Consider the following 26,744-nt stretch of genomic DNA (forward strand, 5'->3'; position numbering starts at 1 on the left):
CTACAGCCTGGAAGAGGAGGATTTACATTACATGTCATCTAGCTGAAGCTTTCATCCAAAGCAACTCAAATTAGTGCATTCAACACTAGACATGTCTCGTGTCTAATATAACACAACTAAAGACTAAGTTACTTAAGTGACATTAACTTGAGTTAAGTCAAAGAATCTTCCTTAGAAAGCACTAGATATTTTAAACAAGAAACAAGGTCAAATAGTTTCTTTTTAATCCAAACAGATTATTACACTGCAGTTTTTACAGTATTAACAGTTTGCCACCAAAAAGTCTCTTTTTCGAAGGTTTTTCTTTGTTTAATCTTGTGAACTACTCGTTAAAAAGTTATTCAATTAAAAGTTTAAAAAAGGAAAAATCTCTCTTTGGTTGATGAGATATGAGACATGGCTTCATTTTGAAGAGAAGTTAGACGAAAGCACACGCATCCAAACTTGATGAACAGTAGTTGCTGGACAGAAGTGACTAAAACCAGAGACATGTCTGCCCACCACAAACGTTTCCTCCCACCTCCCAGGTAAAGTTTAAAGGGCCTGTGTCAGAAACATCACCTGGGAGGTGGTTCAAAAGTTTGTGACAGCTTCAACTAGTGGGCGGACATTTCTTGTATTTTAGTTTTTTGTGTATCCAAGTGTAATTGATGCAACTAATACAAGCTTCAGCAGTCAGTGGATGAATATTTATTCAGAAACAAAGAGGTTGCTGGGACAGCACTTGGCTCCACCCAGGCTGATGCCCTCTCTCGCCATGTTAAAGTGAAAAAGATCCTGGATCCGCACGTTTATCTGGAATTGCTCCACAATTGAATGGGTTCTTCCTTAAGTCATCAGCTTCACCTCTCCACAGACTTTCATAGAGATCCGTTCAGAAGGGTTTCAGTAACACTTCGATCAAACGCCAGTGGAAAACATCGAAACAAATCTGAAACATGGCAACATGACTTCCACAATAATAAACTTGAATGCACATCAGCCCTGTAGTCATTGGACTAAACCCCACAGGTATTGAAGTGAAGGTCACGGCTCCTCAACACTAATCATGTGTTGATTTTACACCTCACATCATTATTTCTGATGATTTTACAAATCACTGGAGCTTCATTCAGAGACCAAACACCGTAATATTTGTAGATATAGAAAACTTTTAATTAATTGGTCATAAAACAAATGAACAACACACATGTCTTTATCAAGTGCAGAGCAAACCATGAATATCAGACAGTCACCATATAGATAGATGTTTACTGAACCAGTCTAAATATCTGCAGCATCTTCTTCTTCTTCTTTGAATCTAAAACACTTTGAAGTGTCTGAGTAAAATCCCCCCCCCCCCCTGAGCTCATGGCGTTTTCACCATCTTGGATCCGCCCATCAAATCGGTTCGGCAGCGTGCAGACAGACCGTGGGGCGTGTGTGTCGTGGGTTTGTCCTGAGACTGACCCATGACTTAACCGGCTGTCACAGGGACTGAACGGCTCTGCCAGTGAGCAGCTGCAGCCGCGGTGCTGCAGTCAGGCCTGTGGCCCTCGATCCAAGTGTCTCTCTGTCTGTCTGTGTGTGTGTGTGTGTGTGAGGGACATAATAGTGTCATCGTTGGTGGTGCTAAAGAGCCAGTCTGTTGATGCTGAAGATTTTGACAGAGTGGTCGGCGCCAGCGCTGGCGAGCTGGACCCAGGAGCTCTCTTCTTCAGCCTCACTCTCTCCATCCGTCTGCCCGTCCTCCTTGCTGTGGTCTCGACCCGCCCGGCCGGCCCGGGGCCTCCAGCGGAGCCGCTTCACAGCCAAAGTGTGGCTTTGTCTGAGGGAGGAAGTGGTGAAGGGAAACAGCAGGACACTGCGCTGGATGGCAACAGGCACAAGGATAATCACAACATTCTCTCATAGAATTAAAGGATTATTGATCGGGCACATACATGATGCCCATTGATACCGTCCCCCAACTGCTGCTCAGGCTAAAGGACAGGAGAGCTGCTTATTTCCCTTTATAACACATGAGAAAACCTCTTGGCAGCTTCATACTGGAGCCACACTGCTGTCATTTACATGAGCTGCCACTGGCCACTGAAGGCCTTTCTGTGTTCTGATAAACTGCAGATGAACTCGTATGTGTGTGTGTGTGTGTGTGTGTGTGTGTGTGTGTGTGTGTGTGTGTGTTTTCCAAGTGTGGTAAGGATACAACATATCCGTCTCTGCACAGCTGCTCCAGTCGTGTCCTCCAGCAGCCTCCTGGCCGGGGCTCCACCTGTACAACAGGATCCTGCCACTCTCCAAGCCAACTGCCAACAGGTAGCTGTGAACGTACATGCACACACGCACACGCACACACTTATGTAATTTAGTAGCCCAAACCTTCACATTCTTCCAGTGGAGCAGCATATGGGATTCATTCATATTGATACTATACTTATTTGTAAGGTGATATTTATTCATACATGCAACTATAACGCATAAAAAATGGCGTGTGTGTGTGTGTACCTGTTATCAGGGAAGAGAACAGGGCAGAAAGCTACAGCAGTAGCAGAATCCCCCACATCCAAGATGGAGGAACAGTGTTTAATCTCAGCAGGAAGCTCAGAGTCTCCAGTGTCCTCTGATCTGCAGGGTCCCCACACGATCACCTGCACAAACACAAACACACACCCAAAAATAAATGAGGAATCAAATCCCATTAATTCACTTTCACCTTCAAAGTTTACGTCTTTTCTTTATGAGTGAAGCCGGCGTCTGAAAATGACCTTCTTGTCTCGACTGGACGTCACAAAGTATTTGCTGTCGGGGCTCCAGTCACATGACCAGATGATGCGGCTGTGCACGGCCGTGTCCTTCGCCGTGTGCGCGTGCAGCGAGAAGTGCGGCTCTGCGTGGAAACAACACACACACAAACGGTAACAGATTACATTGTGCACCAGCTACAACTCGACACATATTTTATCACATTTCATTTACACGACGACGCGCCCGCACCTCGTTTGCTGACAAGAGACGAGCCGACGGTCAAAACGCCGGCGTGGTGACTGAGGCCTGACATCAGCAGGTCTGCCTCAGTACCGCCGGCCTCTCCAGAGCAACAAATAAACAAGCCAACAAGACAGAGAAGCTCATTCCAGCCTCCATTCCAGTCACTTTTGCTTTATGACCGGCTGCTGTTTATTTCCCGGCCTCAGTCATTTCAGACCCCAGATTGTTTTTCCCTGGAGGTTGTTTGTATGCTGCTGGCAGTCACCTGTCTGCAGTGGTGCTGCTTTACTACAGCTGCTCTCCACTCTCTCACTCACTCACACACACCCACACACACACACACACACACACACACACACACACACACACACACACACACACACACACACACACACACACACACACACACACACACACACACACACACACACAGTCCTACATCGGTGCAGTCCACTGTTCAGGCAAACAGGAGAGTGCAGGACTGGTTAACTTGTGTCAGTGCCAATTAGGACCGTCCTGAACAGGGGGGGATTCTCTGCTTAGGAGTTTTGAATTACATATTCAAAAGGTTTGTCGTGAAAAAACTCCCCTCATGACCTTAAAATGGCTTTTCGGAACTAGTCTTTCCTCATTTCTTGACTGTAATCTATGAATCGCTAATATTTAAAGGTACAGTGTGTAGAATTCAGTGACATCTAGTGGTGAAGTGTCATGTTGCAGCTGAACACCCCTCACCTCACCCTTCCCCATGAAAGAGAAACTGTGGTAGCCTTCAGTTGTCATAAAAAGTGTGTAGTTTGTACAGTTTGGGCTACTGTAAAAAACATGGCGGCCTCCGTAGAGAGGACCCGCTCCCGATGTAAAAATAAAGTATTTAAATATAAAGGGCCCATTCTAGGGTTTTGTTCATTTATTACTGACACCCAAACCAAATCCTCATTACTAACCTTAACCAGGACCAATTCATGCCACGATTTATATGAAAACTTTAACTTTAACCAGGTCCTCAAAAACGTTTTGCCTCATTAGCACCACACAAGGTCAGTGTTTATGCTAGAAAAAGGTCCACAGGAGGCAACAAAAACGAATATACACACACCTGAATCTGCATTTACACACAGCCATAAAACCCCAGTGTCACCACAACAGTCTGAGTTGATCACTGTGGCTCGTCTGTTCGCTCACAACCTTCTACCTCTGTCAAACACACACACACACATACTTGAGGGTCTATTGTTTGGGCTGCACCTCTTTCCATTAGCGCTCTTGAGGATCTCAGTCCCACCACAAAATATAAAATACATACAGATGAAAGAGCGGCACCCAAGTAAGGCTGCACCCATCAGATAGGAAATGTGTGAGGGAGGAGTGAGACGTAACAGCGTCTCCTTCATGCAGATGTCTGGGTGCTTGACCTCAGAGGGAGAGGAGATGGAGGAGGATGTGCTGAGACAAAACAGGTAGGAGACAGAGAGGAGGGAGGACGAGAGGAAATCACTCTGACTTCGTTTAACCTTCCCTACTCTGAGACTGTGTGTGTGGGTGGGTGTGTGGGTGTGTGTCTGTGTGTGTCTGTGTCTGTCTGTATCTGTCTGTATCTGTCTGTCTTTGAGGACAAACGTGAGACTAAAGACCAGTAAAGACAAAAAAATGAAGCCCCAATACAGAGAAATCTTATTTCTGGTTCAGAGGTTATGGTTGAGTTTCGGGTAGCGTTAGGTAAAGGTTAGTGTTTGGTTTAAGGTTAGGCAGGTAGTAGTTGGTTATGGGTAATGTGAGGCTCCTGTAAACGAATGCACATCTACATAATGTCCCCAAAAGTTACCTATGAGCATGTACGTGTGTGTTCCTAACAATCATCTTGAGTGATTCAGCAGCCGATGAGAAGAGACGGGACCCTCCCTCCCTCCACTCCTCCTCCTCCTCCACACACACACACACACACACACACACACACACACACACACACACACACACACACACACACACACACACACACACACACACACACACACACACACACACACACACACACACACACACACACACAGTCCTACATCGGTGCAGTCCACTGTTCAGGCAAACAGGAGAGTGCAGGACTGTTTAACTTGTGTCAGTGCCAATTAGGACCGTCCTGAACAGGAGTAAATTTTCATTTACTTTAATTTCTCGCACCATGCAGATACTGACAGTCTTGACCTTCCAGATACAAATTTAACCTTTTACCATCACGGAGTTAAATGTCAAAAAGGACATATATCAAGCGAAATGTGGGATGCAGATGACAAACGGGGAGGTTTTAAGAACAATACTTAGCTGTCTGGAATCAAACCAAAGACGCAGGGTGGGGAGGTCAGGTGGTCAGGGTCACTGCACAGGAGACTGTGTCTGTGTTTCTTCAAACTAATTTTGCACAACTCAAGAAAATGTATTTACAGCACTGTCAGTTTTCTCCTGTAACCTGACACGATATGCGCACAAGCACAGATTTGATGAGCTCCCGCAATCCACTGCAACTCTGCTCTACTGACAAGCCCTCTGGCAACGGATGACATTCAATGGAATATATAGAAAGGCATCTGTTGTAATCAGCATAGTTATTGTCCACCAGAGAGCTCTGTTCCCTGTATGCAGGGTTGCATCAACTGCCCTAAAGGATTATCTGCAATAAAGATAGTGATAGGCTTTTTTAAAAGGGGGGGGGGCAGTAAGAGAAACTCAAATTGTGGTCAGTTTACATCAAAATGCAGAGAATGAATAAATAAGCTTATTAGTTCCTTTTTTCAGTCAATGCATCACTTGTTTGGCTCTTCACAGTATTAATTAGGAGGGTACTTCCAATCAGGCCAGCTTAACTTGGAATTTGATTTGGAACAAATCTGCTCGGTGGCTTTACCTTATTTTAATTAATTTGAAGTAGGATAGCTGCTGTTATCGTTCAGTGAGGCTCAAATATTGTCCCTTTGTCTTGACAATCGCTCAAACACGTTTTTAATTAAAGAGGATGAATTTTCAAAGCACCATGAAGAACTGTTTTCTCATCCAGAGCAAACATGCTAAAACAAAATCCTGACAATTGAATGAAACTGTTTGTTGTAGTGGAACCTGAGTGGAACCTGAGTGGAACCCTCATTAACGGCCGCTCCTCCCCCTTTCCTCACCTGGACTTTGAGGTGTGGGCAAGTTGCGGCTCCATAAAGACCAGGTGCGATCACGGGAAACGGCCAACAGGAGCTGTGCATCAGGTGAGAAGGCCATCTGGGTGATGGTGAGGTTGTGGCATGGCAGCGTCTGTAGCTGACGCCACGTGTCTGTACTCCACAGCAGCACGGCTGCATGCTCGGCTTTAGATGCCTGGACAGAGACAGTTTGGTTCAGTTGAAACGTCAGATTAAAAATACACTGCACGGAATATTTAAATCTTTTGTTTTATCTCTGCCTCTTTGCCATTTCTTCTGCCTGTAAAGTTCTTTGTAACTTATGTGAAAAATTCGATATAACGTTTGCTTGCTAGATAAGATGTGTTGGGGAAAAAATTCACGATGTAGAGGTAGGTTGAAGGATGAGGACAACGGGAGAAGGGAACAACATGACTGTGAGGAGAGATAAGAGCAAAGAGCAGCAGAGGAAAGAAGAACAGATGATGAAAGGATCCGAGAAAAGAGGAGAAACGCAGGGGGAGAGGGTGGGTGAGGTAGAAAGGGAAAAAGTCATATTGCAGCATATGCCTGTAAACATCTGGGTTTTGCCTGCAGTGGGAATGGACACAATCAGAATTCACTTGACTCCACAGTAGAAACATGTTTCTATCGGCTCTGATCACTACTGATGGAAATAAGACACCGGAGTGAATGTGCTAGTCTGGTAAGACAGCGAGGTGAGAGAGCTTCTCCGTTATCGATGGGCTAGTGATGTGGAACTTGACCCATCGGGGGGGGGGGGGAAACAGAAAGCCAGGTTAGGACAACATATGTACTATCAATACCTGACACCTTGCTTGGTGTGTCTGTGCGTGTGCGTGTGCGTGTGTGTGCGTGTGCGTGTGTGTGCCTCTATGTCATGGGGCTTTATCCTCTCTGATCTATTGCCTTTGATCAGGGGGTTTCCCGTACGACGTGGTCTCTGGCCTCGGTCTTATCACACTGACCTTGCATGCGGACGCCACCACCGTCCTGGCGCTGTCAGACGCGAGACAGAACATCTCAAAGCCGTGGCCGTACCTGGAGACGAGAGGAGGCCGATCATACAGAGATTAATCATGAGCCGGCGCGCTGAAGGAGGCACACGATGTGAAAGACAGGCAGGTGAAGGGTGGACGACAACAAAGAGAGAAAACGCTCCCCACTGTGACGATGAAATATTTTCATGAACCAAAGCAGCACGTCAACGAGCTTTCAGACTCGAGCCATCAGCGTCTGCTGACAGGTAAATAAGCAGAGTGTGAAATTAAAATGTTGATCTGTGGTGACTGGTCCTTCTCCTGCTGACAGAGATGAACAGTGATGATGCTCCCGCTAATCACTCACAGCCTAATGCCATCTAGCTTCTTTTAATGTTACCTGATTACTTTGGCAACTGCTGCTTGCAACTCAATTCTTCCCCAACGAGGAAGCTTTCAGAAGCTGCATCCATTTGGCCGAAACTGTGAGAATATTATTTATGCCACGAGAATAATTCGTCCAATTACTCATTTTAATGTTTCTATTATGCTCGAAATGATTCAAGGGGGTGAAGCCAAATGCGCACACCTCAAATAAACAGCAGCGCCATACGTCATGTATATGTTGGACTGACTGGTAAATAGATTTAACACTGGCCACAAATGGAGGTAGTATATTCAGCCTGGAGAGGAGGCTCATGGGAAGGCGGGAAGCTGGATTCTGATTGGCTGATGAATACAGGGGGATGAAGACAACCGAGCGCTTTGGGCAGTTCAAACCCTGAGAGCAAAACCAAACAAACACAATTCCAAATGTGAAATGTTGCTTCATTAAGAGCGGTGTGGAAACTCTGGCGTCTATAGGCAGAGGAAGAATGGAAAAATGGAAACAAGTTGTCCAGTGCGATTTGAAATTGTCTCAGGACTCTGGATGTTGTTTCCGCTGGCAGGTGAGTGAATCTAAAGAGAAGCGGAGAGGGTTTGGATTTAATTCAATACTCACAGTTTCTGGACCTCAGGCCAGAGTGTGTTCTGAAGGAGATGATCCTCTGGTGGGGGCTCTGCGAACACACAACACAAAAGACACACACACACACACACACACACACGGTTAACCACAGACTTCAATATGCTTACATAATTGTCATTTGCAAAGCCCTGAAAACTCGGATGTTTTTAAATTCAAAATACAACCAATTTACAATTTTTACAAGATGAGGATTACACCCGAGTGGCCGTTATAACTTTGCTCTTTTAAATCCCTGTACTTTTATCCCAGTGAGTGACAGGGACTGTGTGCACGTGACACACAAGCGTGCAAGTTAAAGGGGGGGAAAAAAACAGGTACCAAAAAGAGAGAGTGAGCGAGCTAAAAGCCACACGCTACACTGAGAACACGATTGTTCGCCTCGAGACAATGTTCTCTCACATTGTCGTACAGCTTCTTTCAACATTTGGCTTGCATGAAATCCTCAGCTCTGCAACTTGCCGCCGCCGCTCCCCCCCCCCAAAAAAAAGAAAGCTTTTCTGAAACAACCACGGCTTTATCTCCATTTCTTAACGGCTGCTGGCTTTGAGAGGGGATCAAATTTAGCCGAGTGCCAATCCTCTCCCTCACGCCGCAGGCTCTGCACAAGCCCGCGCTGCCTTCGTGTTGCCTGTAATTGAAAGCTACACTCCTCGTGCTTTTCTTATTGGTCATCGGCGTTTTTTTTTCTCCTCGTTTTTTTTTTGCATAATTATTAATTTGTCTCCCTGCCCGCAGAAGCCAATCAAACGGGTGAAAAAGCATTGTTAACAACAATCTCAGCACTCGGTTGCTCTCGTCACAGCCCGGGGTCATCGATACTTAAACTTTGCATGCACAAAAGCCTACTTTCTAATTAGCATTGCAGATTAAGGAGCGGCTTCAATCCTGCTGATGACAGCCCTTCACACCCTCTCGCCCAGGGGTTTTAAAGCGCAGCGCTCTGTTCTCCTCATTTGACTCTCATCCATTTTCCCATCTGCCTGTTTCCTGCAATTATTGTCTCTCGTTTTCTTCTGTTTCCTCTACTCCTCTTTTCCCGTGTCCTCTCTGCACAACAGTTCAAGGCAATTTCCCTTCTCCAACCTGCTTCATATTTCAAATCCTTTTGTTGTTTTTTTTTAGGTTTTCTGTTGTTTTGGAGTCATTCTGTAAAATGAACCTGCAATTTTCCTGTCTTCTCCCGGCATTTTTCTCACATCACCACTTCCTCTGATATCACCTACCACCCTTTTCCTCTCACCCCCCTGTCCTGCTGTAAGACCGCCGACCTCCAGGGGACTGTGGGAGTCGACGGTAATAACTAACAGTCCGTCCAGCTTCATATCATTATGTCTTATAGGAACGTTTGGCTGCAGGCGGACAGGAATTCTTAAATATGTGCAATGAGGAATATGAATCCGCCTATCATTCATTACATACATTTATTCATCAGGAAGGGTTCAGTTTAATGTGGCTTTACTCAGATGAGTAAGCGACTCCGTTATATTAGAGGATATTTCATTTTACAGTACCGGTCATGTTGAGTGGGTGGAAGTAAGACTCCTGGTATTGATCAGACACACTGCTGAGCTTCTCCGCTTCATTATTGGTTTTTTGGACAAGGTCACCTGTAAATCAAGATATTGTTTCTGTAAATGTACAATATATGAAAAGAGTAAAAAATATTGAACAAACCATCAATTTAATATGAAACAGTTGTTCGGGAGAAAATTGATTATCAGACAGAACTTGGCCCCAACCGGGTAATTTACCTTGAAATACGGCCTTGTTAGACAGACCCAGGGCAGGTGTGCTGGCTCCCTCTGGAAGGTTGGCAGAGTCCTGGCAGGGAGAAGATAAATGAAGGAACAGCAGCACACACATCAATAACCAGCAGGGTTTTTAGGGAGCCGTCCACTCAGCACATTCCACATTTAGAAAACAAAGTGAAAAAGACACTCCCAAGAAAGTTTGGTCGAGTTTGATCATAGGACAGAGGCAAAAACTTTAGCGGTCATGGAATACCAATTCAATGTGGCACTCACGCTGGACGTCAGCAGCTTTTCTCTCGACGCCCCAGAGATGTTTGCAAAGTTCTCCACAAAGTTGCGAGGTGCTTGAAAGACTCTCAGGACCTTCTCATCGGCTCCAGACACAAACTGAAACCTCCCGACCATGGCCAGACACTGCATGTCGTATCCATGGATCTGAGGCCGGGAGATTTCATGCCAGGTTGGCTGCAGGGGCGATAAAGACACACAAAGATTTGTATTAAGATCCTTAAGCAGCTGTGGTTGCCAGAGGAAGTGCCAGCATTTAAATACATCCGTTTGCAATAGATCCTCTGATGTTGTGGGACTTCTCGGCCTTAAATCCAGCCGTTTGAAAACAAGCCAAATAAGAAATTGATTCTCCTGTTCAAATGAAAGATTTTCAGATTAAGATGCAAAGTGTTCTCACAAGGGAGGGTGGATGACTCCACTTCAATGAGTGGAGTTCTTCTGGCCCAGCATGAGGTGGCAAATATCCAAAGTTGCATCTTGAATAATGCAATGAACTCTGGAACCTTGATTAAGTTTTTACCTAACTGAATGTTTTACTCCGCCCAAAACAATTTCACCTGGATAAACGTGAGGTGAAGTCAGAAGCTTCACTTGGTAATAAATCCAACAGTTTCCTGTAGTAGTGCCGGAGGTGATCAATCAGTCCCGGTTAGTCAAGTCTGAAGTCTTTCCCTTAAAAATACACGATTACCTCTAAAAAAAAAACCCTCTTCATTATTAAGTTAAAACCTATTAAAATTCCGTCAGGAGTCTAAACATATTTCAGCAAACGGCTGCAAGTAGACAACGTGTTTTTTTTATGTACTGACTACATCCCACAAAGGTTAATAAAACCAGCCGGTGTTGAAGAGAGAGAAGCATACTAAGTAAGCACTGCTTTCAGAAGATGATGAGAATAGAAAGGCAAATAATGTGAATGGTAACATGTGTTTGTGAAACACTTGTTTTCTTTAATGGCTTGTGAATAGAGATGTGTTGTGGTAGAGCTCATTTACACTACAAATGTGACACACAGTAAGACTGGGTAAAACCAAATCATTTGATCTTTGTGAAACAAATGATGGTGGAGAATATTTGCCTATAGAGCAGGGAAGTGAGATCCGATCACAAGTGGTCACAGGAGTAGTCACATTCAGGATGGATTTGAATGCCAGATGTGAACAGAAAAAACCAAACGCTGTCACTCTGTGATCGGTTCTCTCAGGATGGATGTTAAAACCAGGACTGGACAAGGCCCTAGTTGTGTTTGGCTTCTGTGAGTTGCACATCAGTGAGGCTGCTTTCCTTTTCCTCCATCTAATGATTTACCTTGATTCTTTTTATTTATTAGGGTTAGACATTTACATCTGGAAATGTCAAACTATGCACAAAAAACCATTTAGTAGTTTGAGCTACTATGAGCTTTGCAAACGCTCGTCAATAGAAACACGTCATAGGTGAGATTCTGCGGCGACTTTACCAGTTTGACATCTTGTCTCCTCCATGGAGTGAAGAGTCTGGTGGTCTGGTCTGAACCCACGCTGATGATGAACTCACCCTCCGGATCCCAGCTGAGGTCCCGCACTTCATTGAAATGACCTGATATGACAACTCCAGGTCTCCACCCCCCCTGGACAGAGACGCATTATAATAGTCAGTTTACAACCTTTAAGCACGGGACCACTCTCTAAACCCCCCCTCGAAGACCACAACCCCTGCCACCTGATGCTAAGCCCATTCAGGAGAGTAGTTGATTGTAATATATTAATCTATTCAATTATTTACCTGCTGTCTGCGAAGTCAATCAGAATTAGTTATCAACACTTTCAGGTTTGGGCTCAACTTTAAATTCCCCTGCCACGCGGACGTCATTGCAGTGCAGTTATCTCTGAACTTGCGTTGTGACTTCAGACCTCCACTCTCTCCCACAAAGAAACATGCTTAGCCCGTCACATTGAGTGGCAGACAGGAGACTGAGTGTGACTAATTACACTAATCACTGTCCCTCACACACTGTGTAGCTGTGGAGCAGTTACACAAACTCTGGCTCTTATTTCAAACACTCTTGTCATTCTACTGCTTTAGGAAAACATCACATTTATTTTGCAAATTTAACTGAACAAACTAGACAAATTTGAAAGGTTGGATAAAACTAAGGTCATGACTCACCTCTTTATCTTGGTCTCTGCACCAGAGATGCAGCGCCCCGTGAAAAGCATGAGCCACAATCATGGAGCCATCCGGACTCATCTGGCAGCCGTAGAAACCCAGAGTGTTGCCACCAACCTCCCCGACACGCACCTGGTGTAGACCAAAAAACAACAACACATAAAGCAGGATAATCTTTGCCGATCATGACGCTCAACTCATCTGCCTGCTCAACACGTCGGTATCGGACATCAGGTGGACGAATAACATTTGTTTTCTGGGGCAGAGTCACTGACTTGCAGCAGAGAAAGATGAAAGTAACATTAAATAACGTAAACATGCATCTACTGCCACATATGGAGAAAAAAAATCAGTAAAGTAGGTTATTGTTCTAATGCAATTATTTCTGAAAGATATGAATTTAGCAGCTGCTGTCATCCTCTGTGACATCCAGACACAGATAACAGCCCATCTGCTCTGTCAAACACCTGCGTTTTATTTAAAAGCTACAGGCTCAGAAGAGAGAGGGGTAAAAAATAAAAAAAGTTTGGGTGTCAAATCTGTTCTCAGCCTCCCACCAGCTAGAATCAGCCTCTGTAATGGTGGATGGAAACAGAAAAAAAACAGCAAATTAAGCTGACAAGTCAGACGAGAAAATTATGCAAAATGGGACTTATTAGAGTTGAATAAATTGTTGTGTTTTTTTCAAACTAAATACATTTGTCTCATACAAAACGAAAGCAATCACAGAGCAGCATATCACATTAAACAAATAATCATGAAAAATGGCAAAGCTTGAGAACACAGAGGGATTTACATAAATCGGATTCGGGTGAGAGCGTGTGACCCCTGCGTCAGTCTGCGGTCGCCATCCCAGGGCACGATCATAAAGACGGTGTAAAACCATCCTCCCACTTAAAAACAACAATCCAATTTAAAAAATGCCCATAAACTCAATTCACCATGAGGTTTCCTTTTAAAACAATTGCTCTGTTGGGATTTTAAACACCTGTCCAGTTTTGGACACTTTGCTTTTGTGTGTAAACAGAAATATTACATTAGATTTTGTGGATTGGAATCACTACCTGGGGCAGAAATCCCATTTTCATTTAAGTTCATTTCCCAGTTGCACTGATAAATGAAAACTCACTCAATTCACTGAGTCTCAGGTCAGTTTAACACCATAGACTTCACAAAAAGAAAAGAAACATGTATGTAGGAGGAGGACATTTTAAAGTCAATATTTTACCGTAATGATAAATTAGGTCTACAAATGTTTAAAAACATATTATTGTATTATATTGCAGTGGTTGGCAATGTTGCCTCAAAACAAGAAGGTTTGCATGTTCACTGCGTGTTGTGTGAGACATGGTTAAGGTTAATTGGAGACACTAACTTGCCCATAGGTGTGAATGTTATTTGTCTCTATACGTTATCGTGAATGGTCGTTTGTCTCTGTCAGCCTGTTGGCCCTCCGATCGACTGGCCTACTGTCCTTGGTAAACCCCCTCCTCTCCCGCAATGTCCCCTATGATTAGCTCCAGCCCCCTGTGACCTTATAAGCAGTACAGATAATGGATGGATGTATTCTTACATCCTTTCATTGAAATTAATATCCACAGAAAACCCATATTTAAATACAGGAAACAAGACTATTAATATCACATCCTATTGCTGGCATTACAAGAAGGATTCAATGCAGGATTATGGGACTGGATGGAAATAACAAGACACAATGTGTGAATTAACCAAAATATAATAAATCTGAATACACAGGAATTCTTGTTTAGGAAGCAGAATAGTTTAAGCTGCAACTCAGTTATACAAAAAAGTTGAGAAACTAATTCTATACCCCTGCATTAGACATTTATAGTCACTGTGAGTTTAACTCTCATTTTTAATTAATTGCTCTTAAACAAACAAAGAAGCACTATTTACTCCAGGACTTTCAGAGAATTGTGTGGACCTGTCGAGCTTCTCTTGGCCACGAGGAAATCAAACAATTAAAAGCTTCATCGGGCCCCGAGGCCTTGGAGGTAAACTGGGCAAGAGGAGAGATCTATTAGAATCGATAGCAGCCGAACAGCCCTGGAGAGCGCTGCACTGCTCCCTCAGCAACACTGCGGTCTTTATCCAGATATGGCTATATTATATCTCCTCCATCTTTAATTAGCTTGTGTCTTAAATGATATGGTCGGGGCTGTGAGGAAATATGAGAAGTGCTGGATTCATACTCGAAAGATTAAAATCGCAAAAAGATGTAGAGCTAAGCCCGTTATCTTTTCTACGAGCAGGAAGCGTGCGGTGTAGCTGCAGCGGTGACCTGAGTCACACTGAGAGAGAAATGCATAAAAACACGTGGGCGTCCATTACATGTTTAACAAAAAAGCTCACATAAATACAAAAATCAGCGGGCGCACACACACACACATACATTCTCTACGTCTGTCTACTGTATGGGGCAGTAAAGTTGTGTCCGCAGTTTTGGAGAGTTGGTCATCAATGACCTTCAAAATAATCCCTGTCTGCAGGCTGGAACACAGCGGAACTAATGACGGCGGTAAAGGCATGTCTTCACTTTGAATGGCACCATCCTCCAGCCATCCACCGAAACAGAGAGCGAGACAGAAAGAGACCGACAGCCAGGTAGAAACACCGTTGGTGAGATTGAGAGAAAACGAGATGCAACATTAAGCAGATTGATTTTAAAATTCTGCACACAAGAGCCGGCCGTAAATCATGCAAAAACTCACAGAGGCAAAGAGCCGTCATCTGTCTTGTTTACGAGAGAAGGAACAATATGGATGCAAAGCGTGCGTTATCGCTGGCCAGAGGGGGTTTGGGGGAGGGAGAGAACAGGGACGGCAAGGTAAGGAAGGCATACATCATTGTTGGAGGGAGAGAAAACGGGTGACGCTCAACCATTCCTGGCTGAAACACTGACTTATACAATGAGAGGCTGACTCTCGCCTTCAGTTTCTCGACAGTAAGCAACTATATGGATGTCAATCGTGTAATGAATAAAACATGAAAACATTTCTTAATGCTGCAAGACTGGAAAAAGACCAGCAAAACAAGTAGTAAAACTTTTATCAAGTTTTCAGACTTCAAAGATTTCATTAATTAACTTTGTGAGGCCATAGTCACTTAAATAATATTTAATTATTTATTTTCAATTCTGAAACAATTTACATTATTGATATATTGTCTGAAAAGTAAACTTTTTATGGGTTTCTATGCCATTTCTATTTAAATGCCTTTATTTTGTTGATAAAACAATATTTTTTAATTGTCAGGGCCATGCTCAATGAAAACATATAATCCATGTATTGCTGTCATCATTAATAAAATATATACAGTACATAATATGTATAATTTATATTATATAAATAAATAATATAAATATATTGAGAATGTGAAAAATGTCCCACAGCCCAGTGGGATTTCTTCAAGTTTCTTGTTTTGTTAAAAACCTAAACCCAAATATAAAAAATTGTCAATAATCTGAAACAAAGCCGTCTGCTTCCTAAAGAAGAACATCCAAACACATTCTGGCCTCAACCCTCTGAACTGCTCTCCACTGCTCCAACAACTACTGAAGTTACTTAACCTGGGATAACATGAAGTCAAATATTAAACCCATCCATACCATTCAATATTTATAGACACTCATCTACATATCCACACACATTATTCAAAAGTTCATTATTCAGAAGCTCATTTTGGTCTCAGTGCATTTTCTTGAACCACTCTGGGGCCGAGTGCAACTTGAAGAGAGTACACAGGCCGAGGTCTGGAAATAGGTTATCTCTAAAACACACAAACACACACACACACACACATACACACAAACTGACAATCCCTCCAGGCCCTGTGGTGGCCCGCTGTGGTCAGTCTGAGATGTTAATTACCAGTGTGTCTCGTTAGTAGGATGTACTTTACGCAGCAGTGGACCCCAGCCACCCCACTGCTAACCCCATTCGCCATTAAATCTCACCAATTACTATAATCAGTGTGAAGAAGTGGAGCACTTCTTTGTAAAAATAAGCTAATTAAGACACACATGGCCGATCATTTAACGCTGCTCTGCCAAAAACTTCAAGGTCCCACAGAAAAGCCTTTGTGAAGCCGATTCGGGTCAAAAAATAAAAACACTCAAAAAAGGGCCAAAGGCCGTTAATTCTGTCTAATGATACAGACAAAATGTAAATAAAGTTTATTCACTGACATTTCATCATTGCGTGTGTGCGTGTCAGAGGTTCACAGGTTAAGCTTCCTTTGTAGGCAGCGAACCTGACAGTTCAAAGGGTCTAGCTCGCATTTGAAAAGAAGAAAAAAAAAACAGGTGAAGAGGAGAAATAGAGAGAAAAGGAAAAGGGGAGAAGACTCATATAAAAAGCACTTTCACATTCAACAAAAAGGCTATTCCACTTTTTCTTTAATTTTTGGTACTGAGGGAAAAAGTCGGAGCTGTGAAGGGAGAGCAGCCACACCAGACTTTATTTCAAACACCTTGGCTGCTTCTCTTTTCTATTGTTCGACTTTGTCTAATCACGCGGAGAAGAATATGTGACATTAGCGCTGGCTTCAGGCCCTAATCATCGTCCCTTTGTCGGAGTGTGGAGACTTTCATGGTTGCTCCTTTCTTTGGGCTTTGTTGCGCGTCACTGTGGATGTGAACGATGAGATCAAAAGGTACAAAAATGGAACTGATCAAGTGTGAAATCTTTTCTCATCACCTCAGAGTGCGATCGCGCTCCAGGTACCTGCCACGGCGAGGTGAGAAACATTCCTGTTCTATGTGATGTGTGCATTTGTGGGACATATTTTGGGACGCCAGCGTGTGTGAGCGCGTCTTTGTCAGCAGTTAGCGCCTTGATATTTTTGCAACTCAACTCGTGTGTGTTCTGATATTCTGTCAGGTACGTGGAAAAGTGGTACTACTCCTGAACCCCCAAAGAATTTGCCACTTATACTATAAAAACGAAGAAGCTGTGGGGCAGATGGGCAGAGAACACTTTTTTTTTCCTTTGCCATCCACACTTGTGTTAAATTTAGCCCCATTCTGGCACAACAGCAGCTGTTGGAAGCTGAGAGAGACGAGCTGGTGGGGAGAGAAGGGAATGGAGGAGAGAGATAATGTGAGAGAGATGAGACAGGAGAAGAGTAAGGAAGGCATGGGGTGAAGAAAAGGAGGAGGAGGAGCACAGAAAACGCTGGACAGCAGGTGTGGGAAGTCAAAGGGAAGAGCAGATCATGAAGGGGAAAAAATAATGAGGAGAAAGGCAACGTTAGAGGCTGTGGCATGACTTCTACAGGCCTTGCCATCCTCTGTTGGACGTGTTGGGGAATGGGATGTAGAAGAGGATGAGTGATAGAAGGGAAAATGGGGGAGGACAACCTCGGTTTGCCTAAACTCACAGTGGTGCGCTGGGCTCAGCGCCTCTTCATCACTGCCTATCACTTCTATTCCTGACACCTCAATGTCAGGAAGGGAGGAAACCGACGCAGGGGCCCTGACAGCAGGAAGGAAGCTACTGGAGGGGGGCTCGAGTTCTGGATCACGTAAAGAGCTACTGACGAGGAAGCTAGCAGAAACAGGGTGGGAAACTGTTTTGTGAGTCTTTAGGAATGTGTGTTTCCTTCAGAGAGTGACTGATAGCATGTGTCAAGGATCTGTGTATCTGAGTAAACCCGCCTTGGACTCCAGTAAACACTGACCTGCTCCACCCAGACTCCAGATCCCTCCTCAGGAGCCCAGAGGATCATGGTTTTATCCATGGAAGCAGAGAGCAAACTGAGAGGCTGCTGCAATTCACCAGCTGCAGGGGGAGACAACGAGACACTGGGATCTATACAGCAACGTCATCCACAGTCAATTATGATCAACGGGCAACAGTCGATTATTGAAACAGAGGTTTTCAACATTTTAAACATCTTGTCAATCAACTCACGACACCTCCGATTTACCTCTAGAACCATTGCATTCAGCCTTATATTATGTATTTTATTTTAAAGTGAATATACAGTATAAACTGAGTTGTTTATATGATTTCTACTATGGTGCATTAAATCAAGTAATGTTACTGTTAAAGAAGGCCCGACCAATCACAGGCAAAAACATTCTCCTTTAAAAGACCATTTTCAAGTAAGTACAACTCAATTGCATAATTGAGCAAGAATTTATTGTAGCGGCCTCTGCCCTCATAGAGGCGGAGCTTTACTTGAAGCATCCAAACATGCTGATGTGCGATGTACACACGAGCTGGGATGAGTGTGAAGTGACCTTGATGTAAGGAAGCTTTTAAGGCAAATAGAGTTTAAAGAGAAGATTTAGCACATCTAGCAGCTCTTCCCCCTGAGAACTCATTAAGCCAGTAACATTTCAACACCTTTTTTTTTTCTTCTTACAAATTGTCGCCACTCTTACTGTCTTTTGTAAGCAATAGCATTGTGGGACAAAGGGAGTAAAACAATGTCTCAATCTTCCACAGGCTCTAGTAACAGAATAAGGGATGGGAATGTTTAGTGCCGATTGTGTCCAATTCTAAAATAAGTGATTTCGTTTTCGACGAACACTGCTCATAGATTCTAGGTCGGACTTCCTGGCAATTTCTCAAAAACCTTGTGAAATGTCACATTGTCCTTCAAATGCTCTTCATTTGTGACCAGTCACTTCCTTGTTTTATTAATCAAGGTACCTTGGTAGAAAGGGGGCTGCCAGTGGACTCCATAGACCCAGTTCTCATGACCTGCCAGGACCGTCTCCAGAGACACGGCAAACACTGACGACACGTCTGCTGCAGGGAAACAGAGGTATCAGGATATCAGTTTATGCTATGACCACAAGAAAGGTAGCAGGTGGATTAATTCTTTATGGAGGTCAGTGATCACCGTGGGCCTTTAAACCAACAAAAAATGTGCCTCCTCACTGTGGTTAATTAACACCCTTTCTATAGCTGAGCCAGTGTGGGCCGCTCACCTCTCTCCTTCACTTCAAACACGTCCTCTTTCATTTTGATGATGGTGTGATCGTCCTCTGCGCCGGTGTCTGTCCCAGACTTGGCACAAAGCCTCCACACTCTGATGAGACAGTCCTGTGAACAGCTGGCTAATAACAGCTCCCCACCTGAAAGAGTCCGAGACGCAACCTGAATCCCTGAGACACTTTCTGTCAAACATTAAAATACCAGACAACTCACTCTGTGTTATTTGCTCTTATGTGGAGCTTTGACAAAGTGTTTCTCGTCACTTAATACCTGCTTTTATCTCATCACGTAATATCTGATATTATCTCATCAGAAATGCTGACATTCATGCAAGAGGAGAGATTACAACTTTAGTGCTTCATGTATTTCAGATAAATAAAACTTTAAAACTGCATGTATAAACTTGTTGGCTTCTTGGAGGCATCGCAACAAGCTAAAATAATACAGGTATAAATAATTAAATATAAAACCATTCATTCGTGCGGCTGGATTAGTGGCTTTTCCTGTCATATATGTGGGGTATGGGTTTTGAACTGTTCTGACAAAAAAGGAAATTTGAAAATGCCACTGAGGGCTTCGGAAAATACAAAGAAAAAGATCAGTCGCTTAGGGGAGAAAATAAGCAGCAGAATACTCATTAATTAAAATACTCCTATGTTGTATCCCTAAAGGAGATGGTGCACACTTCAGAATAACACAATGATTTTCTGGTTTCTGCCTCAGGTAGCCTGTCTTTAGACTTTTAACTTCTGCTTTTGTCTGTTGTCTGTTAGAACTGTGATCAAGGCACGAGAGAAGATTGCTCCTCATTGTGATGTGGCCTGTAAGACAGCAGGAGTCTGCACCGAACATATACAGACAGGAGGTAAACAAAGTACACGTCACTATCCCTGAGCGCTCCTGTCTCTCAGTTTTAGTCCAATGGCCACTGGCCCAGTTTTTGCCTCTGCCAGAGACAAACAGACATAATAAAAAAGTCTTCTTCTACCTTCACCTGAGGCCTCATGAATGTCGGGACAGGGAAAGGAAAGCCATTAGTGTTTGTCAATCACGGTGTAATGGCACTGATGATAATGACAGCGTTGATTGGTTTGCCTTCGTGCCTGAAACTCTGCCAAAGCTACTTGCACTAGTGACTTTTTCTTGAGAACAATTTTCTTACACAACCCTGTTTTTCGAAACTTGGAAAGCACCGACACAAACTTCTATTTGTGACACGGTTACATCTCAATATGTTGATGATACTTTAAAGTCTTTTTAATTTCAATTCTTTTAATTCTGTGGATAAATAAACATCTTAGGGAGGAGAAGTAACTGGGTGAGTGAGTTACTGGTCTGATTTTAAAGTAGCGCTGATCAAATCTAAGGTCCAGGTTGATGAAATAAAAACATGATTTTGAAAACAAAATACAGACAGAAGCATAAAAATAAAAAACAGACATCCTGCTCTGAATCTGAATATTTAACAGCTATTATAAACTGTACCTCTGGTGCAGCAATCTGCCATCTGCCGGGTCATAAAAGAGGAGAAAGATTTATTTAACTACTATCTCAGCGGTGAGAGGGTATTGTCACTCCAATCGAGATATTTCCTATAAACAAACTTGTGCGTCTCTTCGCTGGCTGTTAGTTTGGCAGCGTGGAGGAGTTCATAGACTGTGAGTGGGAAGGAGACGCTGGTGGAGAGGGCTGGTTAAGGGATGAAATAGCTTTTACACAGTCAGAACAGAGCAGTAATGAAGTGCCCTTGAAGAGGGTTACACAATTAGAAGAGACTGGATTGGATCCATGTGTTTCTCTATGCGATCCCAACATAACTGGTGGAAAAGACTCGACACACAAAGACTAGTCTAAGTTTTCTAAGTTTTATTGAGTTAAGAAGAAAAATGTGTCTTTTTGTTTCATGAGGGTTACAACCTGCTTCTCTGCCTCAGATCTTATTGGTTGAAGTTTGTGACTCATTTATATATTATCTAATGTATTCTTATCGTCAAAAACATCTTTCCTAACTTGCTTTGTACACTGCGACAAAATGCAACCCTGGTAACGTAGTTATTAGGACGTATTAGTTATTCACTGTTAGTGTGGCTCTGTCCTTTTCTTGAAGAGCCCACTAAGATTTAGACTACAGAGTCAAAGAATGTAGCACGTACTCCAAAACAAACTCAGCAGTCCAGGTACTTCGTTTGAAAATCTTTACTGAAACTTTCTTCTTGTTGTACAAAGTAAAAAGACAAAATAAGTTTAGTAATCTACTAAAGAACTGTGGATTGGAGTTTGAACACGGTCGAAGACTGGTCTGCTCTGCAGCTTCAACAAACAAAACTAAACAAGCGGAGTTAGCCCATTAATCAAAATCCAAGACAGTCTGCAGCCCCAGTCAAGCCCCGAGCTGCAATATATATGCGAAACTGCCTGTTCTTAACAGATCAAGTCTCAAATCTCAGCCCTGGTACCTCAAGAAGTTTGTGTTTATTTTCTTTCTGTTTATTGCTTTGACTTATTTGTTTAGTTTTTTTTGTCCTCTTACCAAACTGTTTGTATTTCAATTCATGCGTAAGTACACCAAGAGCAGTGCTAAACCAGAGGCAAAATCCTTGTATGTGTGCAAATACTTGGCCAATAAATCTGATTCTGATTCTGACTGAGAAAGTAAGAAATCAGACAAAGTTCTGCTTGTGAAACAGTAACATCAGGGACTCACCTACACTCACCGTCCAAGTCACTCCACGAACCCAGTCTTCATGCCCTTGTAGGGACAAAGCTTTCTGGAACTGTTGTACAGCAATTTAATAAGATCAAATATTGCATTTTAAATATAAAACTTCAAATGAAAGAGTTGACACAGAATATATGAGTGAGAACTGATCTGAGTTTACCTGCCCGCTGGACTGCACGTACAGATGCACCCGGCAGTCGTCCCCCCCACAGGCCAGTATGGGAACTGTGAGAAACAAGGTTTACATCTGCTGTCATCCAGGTTTAATAAACAGGAGCAAGGTGGAAAGGAAGGATGACGCACCGCGACATCAAACAGACGAAGGGCGCGTCAAATAGAAATGCAAACTGACACGAGACACTTCAAACGCAGAGTGCAGTTTGAATATGACATTCGGTTACGGGCACCAAAGCAGTGGGGCAAATTGAGATGGAAGAGAGGAACGATGTGTGTGTGTGTGTGTGCGAGTGTATAGGCCACACAACTTAAAGGATTTCTATGTAGGAACAGCTTAGGCTTACCTCTGCTGCCTGGCAACAGTACCAGAGAGACATCCATCATGAAACCGCTGCCGAATGGTATGATATGGAGGCACTCAGCTGAGGAACACACATGCACAAGGGATTCAACTTTTACAGTCACTATGTGTATTTTTTATACATTTCAAATAAACATAAAAATATATATTTATAATTATATGTATATAATAAGCTCAAATATGTGGGCTTTTGTTTTTGTGTGAACACAGTTGTACTTATAAGGACTTCTTCATACTTTTCCTGTGTGGAATGTTTGCCAAAGTTAAATCTTTGTCCTCTGCCTTCACTTATGGGTACCCTGTGTTTTAAGCTCCCACAATCTGGCTACAGGCACAAACAGAACAGTTTATAGCTACTATTACTACCCAGAAAAACAGCCAGAGGCTATTGCCAGTCCACACAGACACGCACACACACACTCACACACACACACACACATCCATCTGCACTGACAGGTGGACAGAAACTTTTAACAAAGAGAAGCTGTTACAGGTGACAGCTTGAGAAAAAAAAAATGTAGTAGATGTGGATGACAGTTTTCATTCATTCAATTCAACTACATGATGGATGGTGGACAACCGGTGTGAATCTGTCAAATTAAATTATTTAGAGAAATAAAAACTGTGCATGTCATGTTGTTTTGACTTCTGTACATGAAACAGGTCAGCTGATCTTTAATTTTAGTCAATCTGTTTTTGTCTGGAAAATGTAAAAATATAAACATGACGTCATAGATTCAAACTAAACTGCTGCACAGCCCTGCAGAGGTGAGGCAAGTGATTGTGTTGTGAGTAAACACTGCAATTCCCTCTAGCAGCCACTAGGGGGGATAAAGTCACACATGATTATTTACTGTTCAATATTATGACTCTTCTACACTCTACAAGCTGAAATGAATGAGTCATTTACATCTTGTTTTGTACCTTTTTTGTTTTCACTGCAGAGCCACAGTCTGACGGTGGAGTCGGACGATGAGGAGGCCACCAGGATTTCCGAGCCCTCCGTGTAGATGGCAGCCACAGCACTGATTGGACCAGTGTGGCCCTTACACTCCCATGACTGGCTGAACTGGAAACAGCAAGTGAACACGTTTTGGATCATATGACTGTAAAAAGAAGTAGGGAACTTTTGAGAAAACACAATTTTGCACAGCAGGTGCGTCACCTTGTCATTCTGAGCCTCCCAGACGATGAGCTGGTTGTCTGAGCCTCCTGAGACAAGATGAGTCTCCGGAGCTGTGACAACAGAAACAAACACAGTCAGGATAATGAACTCTTACGGATTTTAAGTTTAAAAGTCTCTTCTCTCATCTTATCACTAGGTCACTTGGTTACAGTTAGGGTATATTTACAATACTGCCTGGTGATCTGAGCTCTACTGCAACTGAATCTTCTTTTAAAACCAAACGTAAGAAATGGATGTTCTCTCAGGCATCGGGTAGTTAGTGTGTGTGTGTGTGTGTTGAGTGTACTTATGTATGAAATGTGTTATACAAATTGAAATAGTTTGATTTATCTTTGTGGCAACACTTTGGGGGAGACTTTTGTGTATTAAGGGGAATGGTTCCCTCTTCGCTGTGTTGGATGGTGGAAGAAGTTCCCTGAGCTGCAGAGTCCTGACATTAATCCCAATCAGACACGTTTGGGGATGAACTGGAATACTGACAGCAGCCAGGCTTATTTCACAATAGGCCTCTGGTTAAAATGTTGTTGCCGATCATGTATTTATTATACTGTTGTAAGGCCTGTGAGCAACATGCCAGCAAAAGGACTTTACACTAGAGTGTTAAGGCCAAAGTGAAGATAATTAGTTGAGGTCTTAGTTTGAGTAGTGACTCAATGTAATAAAATGAACTAAACCAACTTGTTAGAACATCTTACTTTACATTGCTTATATTCACTGTGGAACAGCTTCACCAAAACCCTATTCCAAACCTGAACCAGGTTCAACTCATGTTTAAGAGTTTTATCCTTAACCTAATCACAACTTACATCTTACACCTATCTTAAACTAAACGGGTAACAAATACACGGGGGGGGTCCAGATGTTTGACAGGTCCACATCAGGGTCCTCACTCACCACAGTCCTCTCTGTGGACCCACTGAACAGCATTCACTCTGCCTATGTGTCCGTTCAGCACAGCAGCGACTCTTCTCTCCTGCGGTTTTATCAAATCACATTATTTTATAAGAGGTTTATTATTAAATTAACAAACAGAAATCTGTGTTTATTCTCTCGGTTGTGTCGCCGACAGCAGCGTCACTGACATGACGCCATTAGACACAGTTCAGTACCTGCGGGTCGTACAGAGCCACTGAATTACACGTCCCGAACGCAATGGTTCCCCCGCGACTCCAGGAGACAACATGTGGCGTCCTGTTGGCGCAACAAGCGACATGGCATGTCTCCATCACAGGCGCCGCCATCTTGGAAGCTGGAGATGCGGTGTTGCTGTAAAAACGGCCCGTAGTGAAACCGATCCGCGCGAACACATGTTCCGCATCCTGAGGTCAGTGCAACAATTCAACAAACTTTGATTAGTTAAAGTAGGTTAGTATTTTTTTCAAACACGATTTCCTACATAATTTTTTTCCATGGTTTAGTTTTTTTATTGTGTTCTGAAGCAAATACTGCACAAGTTTGACTCACTAAAGTGCAATGTTGAGCAGTGTCCACTAGATGGCGGAAAGTGACAACAAAATCACTGTGTTTTCTCTCACTTTCTTTGAGAACTGGTCACGTGGTCTTTATTGATCCCTCATTTCCTGCTTATTAATATTTGAATGTATTCAGACCATAACTGAACATCACTGCAGGATGAATCTTACTGTCTACTCACAGTCGATTGTCCTATTAAACACTGATTTAATGCTTGTTAATCCACGCGTGATAAATAAAGTGAAGGGGTAGAAATGGGGTGATCATTTATTAGCTTGTGTGTATATACCTAGAGTCAAACTCCAGAATGGAGCTTTTGTTAATTTAGAGTCATATTTGGGGGGATGACCGCTGGGGGATTTAAACATTGGTTTTCTGGCTGAAGGTTGGGCCCCACATATATCAAGCTACATGCTGCATCCGTCTAGTGTCTGCAAATGGCACTGAAGGCAGCCCATGCATTTACTGAACTGTATACACGTACGAAAATAGAAATGTGTCCTAGATGGGCTTCTTTGAAGGGGTTTGGCAATGTAATTCAATCTCTTCACGCGCTGTGAAATATTTTAAATGTGATCATTTTATATCTATTTTACTTTGGTCTCACCAGAGGAAAACCTTATAAAATATTCAGCAGAGAAAATAAACCAAATTCCTGATACAAATTTACATTATTTTGGAATTGCTCAAACAACACCACAGTACACCAGGCACACACACACACACACACACACACACACACACACACACACACACACACACACACACACACACACACACACACACACACACACACACACACACACACACACACAGCTACTGTCTGGATGTATTATTCTCTTTGCAAGTGATGGTGAGTGGTCGCAGCTGAGCGAGCTGCCAGCCAGACAGCCTTGCTTGTTACAAAGTAAGCCTCTGGGCCTTTTGTATTTTAAAGGTTGAGGCAACAGTTTGTCAGAAGGACTTTTCCAAGCACCTACTTGACATGATCAGGGGGGAGAATGTGATGGCATCTGTGAGCCCTTGAGATAATATGATAAATGACAATATAGCAAAGATAAACTGGGGTAGAGCCGGAGAGGAAGTGAGGAGGGATGGAGAGGAACAGGAAAGGGTGCCGGGGTCTTTTTTTGGCGTTGCCTCGGACCGTGCTTGGCTTGTGGTAGATATGTGCATGACAAAGGCAAAGCAGATGCGCTGTCACCAACACTTGGGTAGAAAAAAGATGGTGTTCATCTCGCTGTTGTGCTCCCTGCTCACTCTGCCTCAGTGAGACAGGATTCAGGCAGACTTGGCAGGGCGAGACGACCTCTCTGTGGAGCGCACCCGCGCATCTTTGGCTCTCATCCTAAGAGAGGCAGCGAGGAGATAGCTGGGACGGAGCCAAACAGCTGCGTCTGTGAAAAAAAAACCCCACATCACTATTATCTCTGTGCCTCTTTGACGATGCATTCATCATGCTCTTGTGGGGAAATGTCCGTACCTGCTTAGATAATGGAGAATTAATTAAGGTC

At 43.2% G+C, this 26,744-nt stretch overlaps 1 protein-coding gene across 2 annotated transcripts; it reads right to left on the bottom strand.

Annotated features, from left to right (window-relative positions):
- Positions 1-1,128: 1,128 nt before the first annotated feature.
- elp2 (elongator acetyltransferase complex subunit 2) lies at positions 1,129-25,061 on the bottom strand. 2 transcript variants are annotated; one of them, XM_035182406.2, is made up of 22 exons: positions 24,867-25,061; positions 24,652-24,730; positions 23,737-23,807; positions 23,496-23,640; positions 22,555-22,632; positions 22,194-22,258; positions 22,019-22,088; positions 19,308-19,454; positions 19,027-19,122; positions 18,047-18,147; positions 12,347-12,478; positions 11,658-11,807; positions 10,181-10,372; positions 9,908-9,977; positions 9,668-9,763; positions 8,130-8,187; positions 7,115-7,187; positions 6,129-6,321; positions 2,745-2,866; positions 2,485-2,627; positions 2,186-2,299; positions 1,129-1,807 (listed from the first exon to the last, which is right to left on the bottom strand). In XM_035182406.2, exons 1-22 carry the CDS (start codon positions 24,996-24,998, stop codon positions 1,612-1,614), a joined length of 2,523 nt encoding a protein of 840 aa, XP_035038297.2. In that variant the 5' UTR covers positions 24,999-25,061; the 3' UTR covers positions 1,129-1,611. The 2 variants fall into 2 exon arrangements, with proteins under 2 accessions (XP_035038297.2, XP_035038296.2); XM_035182405.2 differs by having other exon boundaries at positions 19,027-19,125; positions 24,867-25,057.
- Positions 25,062-26,744: the final 1,683 nt, after the last annotated feature.

Source organism: Hippoglossus stenolepis, chromosome 17 (assembly GCF_022539355.2).
Source record: "Hippoglossus stenolepis isolate QCI-W04-F060 chromosome 17, HSTE1.2, whole genome shotgun sequence".
NCBI lineage: Eukaryota > Metazoa > Chordata > Actinopteri > Pleuronectiformes > Pleuronectidae > Hippoglossus > Hippoglossus stenolepis.

Excerpts from the sequence above, each read along its gene's own strand:
- elp2 (XM_035182405.2), bottom strand. The coding sequence starts at position 24,998 with ATGGCGGCGCCTGTGATGGAGACATGCCATGTCGCTTGTTGCGCCAAC. Across the intron at positions 22,089-22,193 it reads ACGTGCAGTCCAGCGGGCAG|TTCCAGAAAGCTTTGTCCCT; the intron begins GTAAACTCAGAT and ends GCTGTACAACAG. Across the intron at positions 2,628-2,744 it reads CGTCCAGTCGAGACAAGAAG|GTGATCGTGTGGGGACCCTG; the intron begins GTCATTTTCAGA and ends GTGTTTGTGCAG.